The sequence below is a fragment of the Pleurodeles waltl genome, chromosome 4_1, assembly GCF_031143425.1.
Source record: "Pleurodeles waltl isolate 20211129_DDA chromosome 4_1, aPleWal1.hap1.20221129, whole genome shotgun sequence".
In the NCBI taxonomy this organism is placed as follows: domain Eukaryota; kingdom Metazoa; phylum Chordata; class Amphibia; order Caudata; family Salamandridae; genus Pleurodeles; species Pleurodeles waltl.
In genome coordinates this window covers 276,218,825-276,232,214 of record NC_090442.1, presented here as the reverse complement: position 1 = coordinate 276,232,214, position 13,390 = coordinate 276,218,825, and the positions used below count along the sequence as shown (strand labels likewise).

At 43.1% G+C, this 13,390-nt stretch overlaps 1 protein-coding gene across 2 annotated transcripts in view; it reads left to right on the top strand.

Moving 5' to 3' along the window:
- TSPO (translocator protein) overlaps positions 1–12,974 on the top strand; it is a 39,910-nt gene extending 26,936 nt beyond the window's left edge. For both annotated transcript variants that reach the window (XM_069228299.1, XM_069228300.1), the window contains exon 4: positions 12,500–12,974. In XM_069228299.1, the coding sequence (XP_069084400.1) occupies positions 12,500–12,673 (174 nt within the window). In that variant the 3' untranslated portion in view covers positions 12,674–12,974. The remainder of the gene's footprint in view (positions 1–12,499) is intronic.
- The last annotated feature ends 416 nt before the right edge of the window (positions 12,975–13,390 follow it).

The following is a 13,390-nucleotide window of genomic DNA, read 5'->3' as shown; positions in this document are numbered from 1 at the left end:
ATGAAAGAATGCTGAGGTACATAAGAAATTGATTGTTTTCAGAGTATGTTTATGATCACAATTATTTTACCCTTCTAATGTGACGAAACATGGACATGGTTTGTGCCAAAAACCTGCATGTAATAAAATAATTAAAAGCCCTGATGTATTTTTAACCCCTTAGCTGCTGGGCCTATGTGCTGAGCCCTTTTTTGGCTATTCGTGGGTAGCTCATGCTTAGGCCTCCCTAACTATTTGTTCACATAAGTTATCCACAGCAAATTTGTGTTTTTTTTTTTTACCCAACATCCTGTGAATTCTAAGGGTACAGAAGGTTTGTGGATTCCCCTGTAGGGGACCAAGAAAACAATAACTACATTTAGAGTTTCGTGGGAAAAGTAAGCAAAAACTACTCTGGATAAAAGTTTCTGGTTCTTTCCATAAAAATGCCATCAACAAATGGTTTGGTGTGCAAAAGTCACAATCTTCCCGTCTTTCAGGAACATGAAGGGCTGAATCAAAACCTCTATTTTGTTTTTACCACATTTTTGGCATTTTTCAAAGAGGTAGCCCATTTTTTTCTGTTTTTTGTGCTTTCAGCTTTCACTTTCTGAGAAGTGGACAAAACAAACAGCGACGGGGCTGTCCATGGGGGGGCCCCTGCACTGCTCATGCCTAATGCATGGGCAGTGCAGGGGCCTCCATGGGCCCCAGACACCCCCTTTCCGCCAGACTTTGCATGATGGTGAGACCGCCATGCAAAAGGTGGCAGATTGCGACCGCTGAGACTGCCAGGCTGTCGACAGGCGGCAACCTGGCGGTGCCAGCAGTCGGAGCATGGCCCATCTGCCACAGTCTTAATAGGGCGGTCAGACCGCCCTGTCTGCGGCGGTCCAACCGCCATTGCGAGTGTGGCAGTCTTGAGACCGCCACACTCGTAATGTGGGGCATAGTTTTGAAATAAAGAAATATTGAAAACAAGTAGGAAAAACTGTGACATTGTTTTCATCTGTAACTATTTGTCACAATGGCTGATTTACAAAAGCAGTGTACCATTATGTTTGCTAGACCCTTTTGGTTGTGTGGATATACACGGGGTTTGTAGGTTCTCCAAGAACCTGAGATACTCTGAGCCAACAACTGACCTGCACTGTATAATGGTTTTTCATTGTCTAAGGAGTATAAACCAATTCATATTGTGAAATATGTACAGTAAAAAATAGGTATCAAGGTAACCTATGTATTTCTGAAAAGCGCACAAGATATGGAATTTAGGATTAGTAGTTATTTGCACATCTCTGAATTTGTGGGTACTCGTAGGAGCATATGATTTAGAGGGTATTTTTCAAAATGTCTTCTTTCTTAAACACTTAAATAGCTTATTTCTTACTCACTGGCTTACATTTGGAAGGCACAAATGCAGCAAAATCCAGTTAGTAATAAGGAAAATCCTGCTATCATATGCTCCCGCATGCCTTATGATAACAATTGTACCTCACTTGTGCGGGCAGGCCTCTAGTGCCCATGACAGGAAATGGCCCAAAACGAAGCATGGACACATCACATTGTTCCACTCATAACAGACCAGTTTTTTGCAAACTGGATAGCTGTGGATTAAAAAATCTCTGCCCCACTTATGTGTCTGGGCCTAGTGCCCGTGAAGGGAACTGATCAAACCAAGGTCAATGTTAATGGGACGGGGGGCTCCATAGACCTCGGTTTGGTCCATTCCTGTCACTGGCACTTGGCACAACCATACAGGTGGAGCAGAATTTTAATTGGCACAATTGGGGCAGTGATAGGTTGTAGTGTAGATTTTTATGGATTCTGGAAGTTTCCATTACGAAAATGTAGAAATTTAAAAAACAAAAATGCATATTTTACGTGAAGTTTGAGGTTGGCATGGCATTGTGGGTAAGAAACTCAAGGGATTCACACAAGGCACACCACCCTGGAATCCTCTGGTTGTCTACTTTTCAAAAATATCTGTGGTTGGTAGGTTTCCATGGGTGGCTGCTGAGCATGGCCCTGAATCCCACAGCTACTCCTATTGATGAGCCCTCCACTTAGCACTTTAGGGCCTTTTGGTCAAGGTCTTGTGGCCCACTCACACAAGTGAGGTATCTTTTTTTATTGGGAGACTTGGGGGGGGGGGTGTGTGGTAGGAAATTTGTGGCTCCCTGCAGGTTCCAGAAGCTTTCCTCACAGAAGTGTGAGGAAAATGTGTTTTTAGTCAACCTTTGCAGGGCATTGTGGGTAAGAAAAGGGTGTGGGATGAATGCGAAGCACACTAGCTTGGACACCTCCCAGATGTCTTGTTTTCCGAACTTTCTGGGTCTGGTAGGTTTTTCCAGGTGGCAGCCTACCCAAGCCCAAAAAGTGCAGCTGTTCACCATTGGCAGTGGGATGATACTGGAAGATAGTGAAACTGTCTTGGTCCATTTGTAAAAACAACACCCTAAAGAGTCAGATGTCCCCTTGCTTGCCATTGGGACAGGGGAGCAGAAATACTTGTGAGGTTTTAAGGGTGAAAGGCTGAAATAAATACGTCGGGCCACAGGGGCACAATCCCTTGCCTAAGGTGCCGCTCCTCCATCCCTGCTGGCCAGTGGGTGGATCCCTGCTTGGGGATCGCTCTCTTGCTCCGATCCTGTAGCAGGGATCCTCCGAGCAGAGGTAGCTTTGGAAAGGGGAGATTCTCCCCTTCCCAACAGTACTTCTCCTGTTTGAATCTCTGTTCAGGCAGGGGTGGGGGGTTTGAGATCGCCCACTCAAGCACTGATTCAGTGAAATTAAAATAAGCCTATTGGCTCGTTTTACTTTCACTTTTACTGCAATGACGTCAGTGCACCCCGTGCACCAATTGTCATTGAAAGAAAAAAAAAAAACAATCATTCTGCTCAAGAAGCTTTTCTCAAGCAGCCTGATCAAACAAATAAAGGACTGAGCACCAGTGTGACCTTCAGGTGCCTCCCCAGTGTCAGCCAGTGGTCAACACGCATACTGTGGAGATAGTGTGGGTGTTGGCCATTGGCCGACACCTGCACCGAGAGGGTTCAAGACAAATAAGACCTGTTGTATTTGTGAACATTTGAGGATTCAAAATCTTTTAAATGATATGTGCACCATGACCTGCAGCTAGATATTATCCATTATGTACCATTCATTACCAATGAGCATTAGATATACAAATTAGGCCCGTTAAAAATTTCTATTACACTGATGTAATTTGCATCATTTCATGATCTTCAGTTGGTGCTTTCCTCATATTACACCATTATGCTATATTGTGTAGTTATTGTTGCATTTGCTGCAAAATTATAGTGCGGGAATGACACAAACAACCAGAACATGGGCAATCATTGTTTGCCTCATTTTTGGTTTTGGTGCTATTTTTATATAGGGCTAATGTTCTCTTTTGTTCAAAATTGTTCCAGGTGCAGATTTCATGTTAACATGTAGCTCTAAATGCCAATTTTGCATTTCATGTAACTAAGCATAGTTTTCCGGAAATTTCATATAATTACACAAAAAGAAATTACATTAATTTCGCACATCCCTATTAAGAACCTTTGTCAAATTTAAAAGCACCACTGCTTCGTTTCCGTAGCTTCCCCAAAACTTTGTTTCACAAGGAGAAAAAGCAAATCAAACCGTTAATCGTAAATAAAAGAAAAAGCAAATGCAGCTTGAAAGTAAACGGCATTCCTGACAGGCCTTGAAAAATCATAAAAATATTAGTAGATCTGCAGGTCAAGTAACTTGAATAATCTACTCGACCTAACTGTAATGTACTTGACCCGTAAACGGGTCTAAAATTTTGTGATTCTAGACAAATACACAGAGCTGCCTTTTTCTTCATTCTCACATTATTTGCACCTTCAAATATGTGAGCTCAGCATTTCTGCAGTGCAAACAAATCTCATTTGTTTGAGTAAGAAGACTAAAGTTTGCTTGCGTCACAAGAATGTAGCCCACATACAGGGGACACATGCCCCATAACCCCATGACTTGCTTTTAGTTTACTAATAGCATTACTAGCAGGGCAGGAGTGTTTCCCAGTTTGTTTAAACACTCCTTTTTAATAAATGTATTACTAAACCATGATGTGGTGGCATAATGAAATCTAGACACAGTACATTTCCAAGAAATGTCCAAAAACCTTTCCATTAACTTGCAGCTTTACTGATAAAACTATATAGTGTATTAACAATCTGTGAAAATTGGGTTTCAGAAAACATATCCTTTGCACATCAACACGTAAAGTATTCTGATTTGTTTTCATTCTATTGAAATATTTTTTCATCGCAAGTACAAAAAATGGGCTTTCCCAACTACTGAAAAACATTTTGAAATGTTTTTATGCAGTTGACTTAGTCATTTAAATGTTGTGTGTTAGGAAAAACCGGATACCTATAGCCTTTTAGTTCACACTCTAAACAGCAGGTCAGAGAGTTCACCTTACAAAATCCTGGAACTCTGCAGTCAGAAGGAAAATTAATTGTTAGACAGACTGACTTCTGACCTCTGCCTGTGAACACAGAGCAAATATGACATACAAGAACAATATTTAAAGCGTCTGACTGAACAGAACACTTGTTCTTTGTCAGCTGATAGAAGGGGCAAATAAGTCCTGAGTAAGTCCTAAAAATAGCTCGACCGGATAAAAAAATGACTTGCCATAGCTGGTGGTTAAGTAGATTTTTAGAGCCCTGCCTGAAATCTGTAATACATTCCATTGGCAGTTTAACCCTTGGTGAGTTTTTTGTTATGTGGAGCAAGGATATTTAAACAGCAGACTTTGCCTTGCAACCTTTTTTTCACTTCAATAATCGTCAGCTTTTGCATTAACGCTTTGGGGCCCAGCCCCCCCGAATATACACACCGATAAAATGAATTGCCTCAGTCTTACATACAATGCTAAAAGTACATCACTTACTGACCCTCTTTCCAAGCGTGGTCATGCAGTCAGACTTTGACACGAGTATTACTGCGAAAGTCTGGCTTACTTTTTCACAGCCCTTGGAACCCATAGCAAACGTGTTGCAAAAGTGGTGATGAATAGTGCCAGTGGAATTTGGTCTAACAGGGTGCTTCACACTGAAGCTTGTTGGTGGTGCAACCTGCTTTATGGCAGTCCATATTTCATTCAAGACACTCTGCTCACCAGTGACTGTGTACTGTCATAGCTGATGCAAGAAGGTAAATCATGAAGCATCAATTAAAATGGCTATAGTTACTAAATTAAGCAAGAAAATGTTCATACAACTATGTCCAGACACATACAGCAAACCTAAGTTGTGCCATAATTACATGTGGCTGATTCTTTTTTAACAATGAAGGATGTCAGTGTCTCTGAATGAAAATACATTTTAGAGAGTAAGTAGCAGCAATTGTTTTTGTTTTTATGTTGTTGTTTTTTTTTAAACAGTGATTGTATGTTAAAAAATGCCTTTTAACATGGTCTCTCCCATTTGTTTGTGGACTGATGCTGTTGGTTTTTGAACTCTTTCCACTGGGGACTGCTGACCAGTGCCCAGTATATGTGCTCTGACCCCTAAAACATGACGAGATTGGCTGATTTCTAACTTGCTTATTTAACGTTCCTTGTAAGGCCATAGTTTATGATGCAGGAAGTACACCCCTTGCATGGAAGTTAGTCACTTCTGGACTGCAGCACATATAGTGCCATCCACTTGCTGACTAGAACTAAATGTGTAGCCTGCTGCTGCAGATTTCAAACCTGCAGGTGAAGCTGTCAAAATAACCCTTTTTGACAGAAGGAACTCTGCTTTTAAATATTTAATAGGTCACCGCTATGTAGGCTCCGTAACCCACAAATCAGGGTGCCTAGTATTTAAATGTAGATCATATGTAAAATGTAGGTTGGCATGTTCCCATAGTCATTAGCCACCAAAAGATATTTTCACCATATAGGGCTTTAGCTGTTTTGAAGAGGAAAACTAAAGTAAACCAAACCAAAGTTATTTTTCGTATTTGGTTTAAATAAGCTATAGAGCCCATTCAACCACTGTTATTATTATTTATTAAAAATACAGTTGAATGGTAAATTTTGATTTTTGATAAAGATCCAGGAAACATTTAGAGAGTTAGAACAAGTGGCTAATTAGCATAGATCTTCTGCAGCTGCCCTACATGTCCATTTTTCCCCTTGTTAAGGTTTGAAAATTCTACTCAGAGCAGAAACAATGGCTTGGGCCTTTTGGAGTGTAGGAGGCTGGCCTGGCTTATAGTGGGTACCTTGTGGTACTTACACCCTGTGCCAGGTCCAGTTATCCCTTATTAGTAGAATAGAGGTGTTTCTAGTAGCTTAGGCAGATAGAAGGTAGCTATGGCAATGCAGCTTAGGTTGAAATAGGAGACATGCAAAGCTCCTACCGTACCACTTATATCATATAGCACAATGTCATAAGAAAACACAATACTCAGAGTTAATAAAAATAAAGGTACTTTATTTTTATGACAATATGCCACAAGTATCTCATTGAGTACCCTCAGTTAGAAGGTAAGTAATATACACAAGTTATATGTACACAAACCCAAAACAGGTAAGTAATAGTAAGAAAAGTAATGCAAACAGTGTAGAATTAAAATAGGATTCAATAGGTGAACATAGGTCTAGGGGCAACACAAACCATATACTCCAAAAGTGCAATGCGAATCACAAATGGACCCCAGACCTATGGGAGTTTGTAGAGGGTCACTGGGACTGTAAGAAAACAGTCAGGGTGTCCAAGATACCCCACCCCAAGACCCTGAAAAGTAGGAGTAAAGTTCCCCTACCACCCCAAAAGGACACAATAGTCGTGATAGGGGGATTCTGCAAGAACCACAAACACCAGCAAAGCACTGAAGACTGATTCCTGGACCTGAGGACCTGCAAGGCAAGGGGACCAAGTCCATGAGTCGCGATAGTGTCCGGGGGGGGGGGGGGGGGGGCAGGAGCCCAGGGAACCCCAGATGAAGGTGCAAAGAGGCTGTCTCCGGGCGGAAGAAGCCAAAGATTCTGCAACAACGAATAGGGCTAGGAACTTCTCCTTTGGATGGATGATGTCCCACGGCATGCTGGATGTTGCAGAAGTGTTTCCACACACAAATACCACAAACAAGCCTTGCTAGCTGCAAGGGTCGCGGTAGAGGTTTTTGGGTGCTGCTGGGGACCAGGAAGGACCAGGATGTCGCCTCTTGGAGGAGGAGACAGAGGGGGCGCTCAGCAACTCAGAGAGCCCCCTCAGAAGCAGGCAGCACCCGCAGAAGTACCGGAGCAGGCACTTGGAAGATCTGAGGACAGCGGTCGACTCAGAGTCACAAAGGAGGGTCCCACGACGTCGGAGTCCAACTCTGAGGGTTGAGCACTGCAGGACGGAGTGCTGGGGACCCAGGCTAGGCTGTGCACAAAGGAATCCTTGGAGAAGTGCACAGAAGCCGGAGCAGCTGCAAATCACGCATTACACAGGTTTGCAGTCTAGCGTGGGGAGGCAAGGACTTACCTACACCAAACTTAGACTGAAGGATCACTGGACTGTGGGGGTCACTTGGATCTAGCTCCTGTGTCCAGGGACCACGCTCGTCAGGATGAGAGGGGACCCAGAGGCCCGGTGATGCAGTCTTTTGGTGCCTGCGTTAGCAGGGGGAAGATTCCGTCGACCCACGGGAGATTTCTTCTTGGCTTCCAGTGTAGGGTGAAGGCAGACAGCCCCCAGAGCATGCACCACCAGGAAACAGTCGAGAAATCCGACAGGATGAGGCGCTACAATGTTGCTGGTAGTCGTCTTGCTACTTTGTTGTGGTTTTGCAGGCGTCCTGGAGCAGTCAGAGGTCGATCCTTGGCAGAAGTCAAAGAGGAAAGTGCAGAGGAACTCTGGTGAGCTCTTGCATTCATTATCTGAAGAATACTCCAGAGGAGAGACCCTAAATAGCCAGAAAAGGAGGTTTGGCTACCAAGAAAGGAGGATTGGCTCCCAAGAGAGATAAGAGCCTATCAGAGGGGGTCTCTGACGTCACCTGCTGGCACTGGCCACTCAGAGCAGTCCAGTGTGCCCCCCAACACCTCTGAATCCAAGATGGCAGAGGTCTGTGACACACTGGAGGAGCTCTGGGCACCTCCCCTGGGAGGCACTGGGAGTGGTCACTCCCCTTTCCTTTGTCCAGTTTCGCGCCAGAGCAGGGCTGGGGGATCCCTGAACCGGTGTAGACTGGCTTGTGCAGAGATGGGCACCATCTGTGCCCATCAAAGCATTTCCAGAGGCTGGGGGAGGATACTCCTCCCCAGCCCTTCACACCTATTTCCAAAGGGAGAGGGTGTAACACCCTCTCTCAGAGGAAATCCTTTGTTCTGCCTTCCTGGGCCGGGGCTGCCCAGACCCCAGGAGGGCAGAATCCTGTCTGAGGGTTGGCAGCAGCTGCAGTGGAAACCCCGGAAAGGCAGTTTGACAGTATCCGGGTTCTGTGCTAGAGGCCCGGGGGATCATGGAATTGTCCCCCCAATACCAAAATGGTATTGGAGTGACAATTCCATGATCTTAGACATGTTACATGGCCATGTTTGGAGTTACCATGGTGACGCTACACATAGGTAGTGACATATGTGCAGTGCACGCGTGCAATTGTTTCCCCCACTCACAAAGTTCGGGGAATTTGCCCTGAACGATGTGGGGGCACCTTGGCTAGTGCCAGGGTGCCACACACTAAGTAACTTGGCACCTAACCTTCACCAAGTGAGGGTTAGACATATAGGTGACTTATAAGTTACTTATGTGCAGTGAAAATGGCTGTGAAATAACATGGATGTTATTTGACTCAGGCTGCAGTGGCAGTCCTGTGTAAGAATTGTCTGAGATCCCTATGGGTGGCAAAAGAAATGCTGCAGCCCATAGGGATCCTCTGGAACCCCAATACCCTGGGTACCTAGGTACCATATACAATGGAATTATATGGGTGAAACAGTGTGCCAATGAGAATTGGTAAAATTAGTCACTAACCTGCAGTGACAATTTTAGAAAGCAGAGAGAGCATGAACACTGAGGTTCTGGTTAGCAGAGCCTCAGTGATACAGTTAGACACCACACAGGGAACACATATAGGCCACAAACATATGAGCACTGGGGTCCTGGCTAGCAGGATCCCAGTGACACATATCAAACACACTGACAACATAGGGTTTTCACTATGAGCACTGGGCCCTGGTTAGCAGGATCCCAGTAAGACAGTAAAAACACCCTGACATATACTCACAAACAGGCCAAAAGTGTGGGTAACAAGGCTAGAAAGAGGCTACCTTCCTACATGGAGGGAAGACATAGGTGTGAGGTATGTGACATCCTCTCAGGAAAGGCTGTTTGGGGGGTGGGGGGTTCACTACTTCATTAACTTGAAAGGGACTAGGGTGAGGCCTGTCCATTCAGAGTCAAGTGTGAAGTGGGGTCCTTTGATCCCAGGGCCAGCTAAAGCCAGCCTGGCTCCATTCCAGTGAGTTGGGGAGCTTGTCCCATAACCAGTTTGTTGTGTTTAAGGCAGTGGGGACTTATCATTTCCCTATACACACCACTAGCTGGCTCTTATCCAGGGGAAGAAAGGTTCTGCCATCTTGATTTCCCCTGAGTATGGTGCACTGTGAAATAACTTGCATTAAGGCAAGAAAGTTCTGCTGCTAAAGGGAGAAGGTTTGCCTGTTGGCTAGGAAGTGTCAGTGAGTCACTCCCCACCCATTGGCTAGTGAATTGTACAAATGTTACACCTTACCCCCAGTCACCTCAGAGCACATCTGGGACCTGTGGATGAACAAAAGAGGAATGGACCTGATGCCTGTGACCTATGTGGAGGCCTGATGCTTCCATTTGTACCCAGGACTGAGAAGGGGGTACAGACAGGGACATAGGAAGCTGCATGAAGTTCTTTTCCCGGGGTGACTACCTGACCATTTACCACTAGGTCCTGCTGCTGGACACTGCTGGAGTGAATCTTGGGTTCTTGAGTGCTGTCCCTAAGGTCCTGGGAGCTTTAGAAGTGCCCAAGAGGAGGTAAGTGGGACTTCGGAAAAAGATTCAACTTCCAAGACATCCAGAGATTGAGTGGGATCTCCTAGCAAATGTAACCAATTTTGCCACAACCTCCCCAGATACCACCCACAGCTTTATCCCACAAGAGGATTTTAACCTCCAAAAAAGGAGGCCGAAGTCTGAAGGTAGAAATCCTGAGAAAAGTATCCAGCCGACAAGAGGACTTTAACAGGTGCAAAATTTGAATTTTCCCTGCTTGGAGCGTTTGCCACCAAAACCAATGGATTCAATTTGACCTTGTCCAATCTGATTTCAAGAGGAAATCTTCAGGTACAGCCTTCTACCTTTTCCTGCTGGAGGATTTCCACTTCATTAAAAGAACTGAGTGGGATGGCTTGTTCAGTGTCTCCTTTACAGTACTCCTGAAATCTCGCCTAGGTCTCCGTTAGTCGTGAACAGTAACTTTTGATTGGTGCTTTAGTTTTTCTTGCCATTGGTTGGCCCTAAAATGTTTAAAAAATATTAGCTCTGGTACCCCCGATTGAATTTTAATAATATTTGTGTCCTTTTTATGTTAGATGTTTCTTGATCTTTAGAAGATGAACATGGTATTTTTATTGTGCTGTGACGTTTTAATTGTTTTAGTACTGCTAAATATTTAATTCCACAATTTAGGCCTGTCTAGTCCATGCTGTGGCTATCAGGAGTTGAACCACGTTTTTTTATTTAACCTGTGTGTTCACCTGACAAGAATTCAGATTTATTATTTGGGAAGGACTCACATTTTCCACAGCCCATAACCATTTTTACACTATATTTTTCTGGCAGTTTGCAGCCAATAATTCCCTTCTGGTTCCGTGTTATATGTTCCATTACATGTTCCCCAGATGTTTTACTGGAATTTCGGACTCGTACATTAATGGAAGGCCTAATGTAGTTTTGTCTATATGTGTGTTTTCTAAACGATTCATGCTATTTATTAAATACTTTAAAGGTGGGCAGCTGTAGTCTCAATTGTCTCTAGCTAACAATTTGATAAAGATTGTAAGTAAATATAATGAAATTCATGCTGTTGTGTTAACTCTCCTTTTAAATCTTTAGGTTATGGCAAAGATATACCAATAATATTGCATTTACTGTATAGACTGATACAAATAAATCGGTTATGACTTGAATCACTCCCAAGAAGTAAATACTATGTAACTGCCTGACCTGGAAATGTACGTGTATAAAGGCAGTGTAATTAGAGTTCCCACTCAGCGGACAGTCAAATAGGGACACAAAATTAATGTATTTGCTATCTCCATTTTCCAAGCCTAAAACGAGATTTTGGCGTACTCTTGCCAGCAGCACATATGGTGGGTGAGGGGGCCATGGAATGCACTGAAGGAGAACAGGGGCAAGAAATTGTTCACTCTCTGGCCCCTCTGTCCTGAGGAACCTGCCACACTAATACCACAGTATGCAACCCGTTAGCCAAAGGCTTGGGACAAACAGCGTTCCTTCTGTTACCAGCTCCCACATCAGCTCAATTTTGAAAATGGAAAAAAAAATGTGGAAACCTGGAACTTTGGGATTCTGTCAGGATTAGCATTTAGGCAAGAAATCAGAGTTGGTAGGGATGAATTCCTAATTCTCATTTTAAAATTTCCACTTTAAACCTTTCCATGAGTTATCAGTCAGTGTTAGGCCTATCTCTTATTTCTAATAACTGTAGACATATGAGGTTGAAATCTCATCCGTCTAAAATCCACCTACTACTAAACAAGCTTTGAGAGACCGTGAAGACCTTGTTATGTTCACTGTTAGTCATAATTGACCAAGGCATGCTCTCCTTGGTCATATATCTAATCACACTGTGGTCAGTCTGGAGGCAAATCGGTGCAATGTAAACCAGTCAGTCATTTTGAAGAGAGGTACCATAATGGTGCTTGATATGGACAAACAAGTCTTAGGAGAGCCCTTATGCTTAAATCTGTGATTCAGACAAATGGGATGAGAGACCTATGAGGCAAATCAATAGTTACATTAGAGGAAATGGGTTTGTTCGTTAAAAATGCAGTTCTTAAACAAGAGGCTTGTAAGAAGATTTGCTGAGTGAGATGCTGAGGATCAGAAGCAAATAGTTAATTATTATTATTTTTTTTTTTTTTACAAGGGTGGTAATTATATATGATTGTATTCTGCAACAGTGGTTGTGACAAAATAAAAACCTTATTGAAATGGTTCTTGGACAGATACAGGGGGAGCAACCCTTGGGTAGATGCAAAGGCATCACTGAAGTAGCCTATTGTTTTGTAGCCAGAACGGAAACAGGTGGGACATGACTATTTTTGTATGTATTAAGGTAAAATAACAAACTCGTTGCCTGATAAATGCATAATTTAAAACCCTGATTGCTGCATTTCCCCTATTATTTTCTGATCTGAACTGTTATTTGAACCTAGATGAACTAGATACTGGTTAAACACGTTATAATAGTGTGTTATTTATTTTTACAGGCTGCAGTTGAATTAGTTTTCCTTACTGGAACAGTGCTCGCCACGACAGTTTCCTGGTATCCTATAAACAAAACAGCTGCATATTGCATGTACCCATATCTGGCATGGCTATGCCTCGCCTCTACTTTGAATTATTGTATTTGGAGGGACAACAAAGACGACAAAATGGAGTGAAAAAATAACCATTCAATTCACAAAAATTATACTGAAAATATAAATTTTATATAGACATTAAAGGTGTAACTACATGAAAGTAACAATACTATAACCTTTTTTATAACTAAAGATGATTGTACATTCCTTGAACATATGTTGTATTACTGATACATGTTTCATGGTGAGGCAGTGAGTGAAATGATGACCGTCAAAACGTACATTGAAAGTAATATTCTAAAAATCTTTGTCGTTTGTACTCTGTATAAAAGAAAAGCTGTATGGGAAACAATATAGACAAGTGTCCTTTTGTCAAATCCAATGCTGTTGTGGGTGCCACGTTTTTGTCTCCAGTGACTACTTATGTTGATTTTGTATAGCACACTAATCACTCAAGAGAGTATCCAGGCGTTTGAACACGTGTGCCCAACATGATGCTTATAGTAAGAGCCAGGTCTTCAGCTTCTTATGAATCTCAAGAAGTGAGGAGGAGGCTCTAATGGATGAAGGAAGGTTGTTCCATCTCATGAGGGTAATGTTGGAAAATGAGCAACCTCCAGTTTTGCTTTTGCGGGTGTGGCCAGTGGGTGCAAGCGAGTGTGAGGAAGAGCATAGGTGTGTGGTGGGTTGAGGAAAGTGTATGCAGCTGTTCAGGTATGCTGGTCCTCTGTTGTGTAGGGCTTTGTATGTGTGCGTGAAAAGTGTGAGTTGGCTGCGTTTGTGAATGGGGAGCCAGTG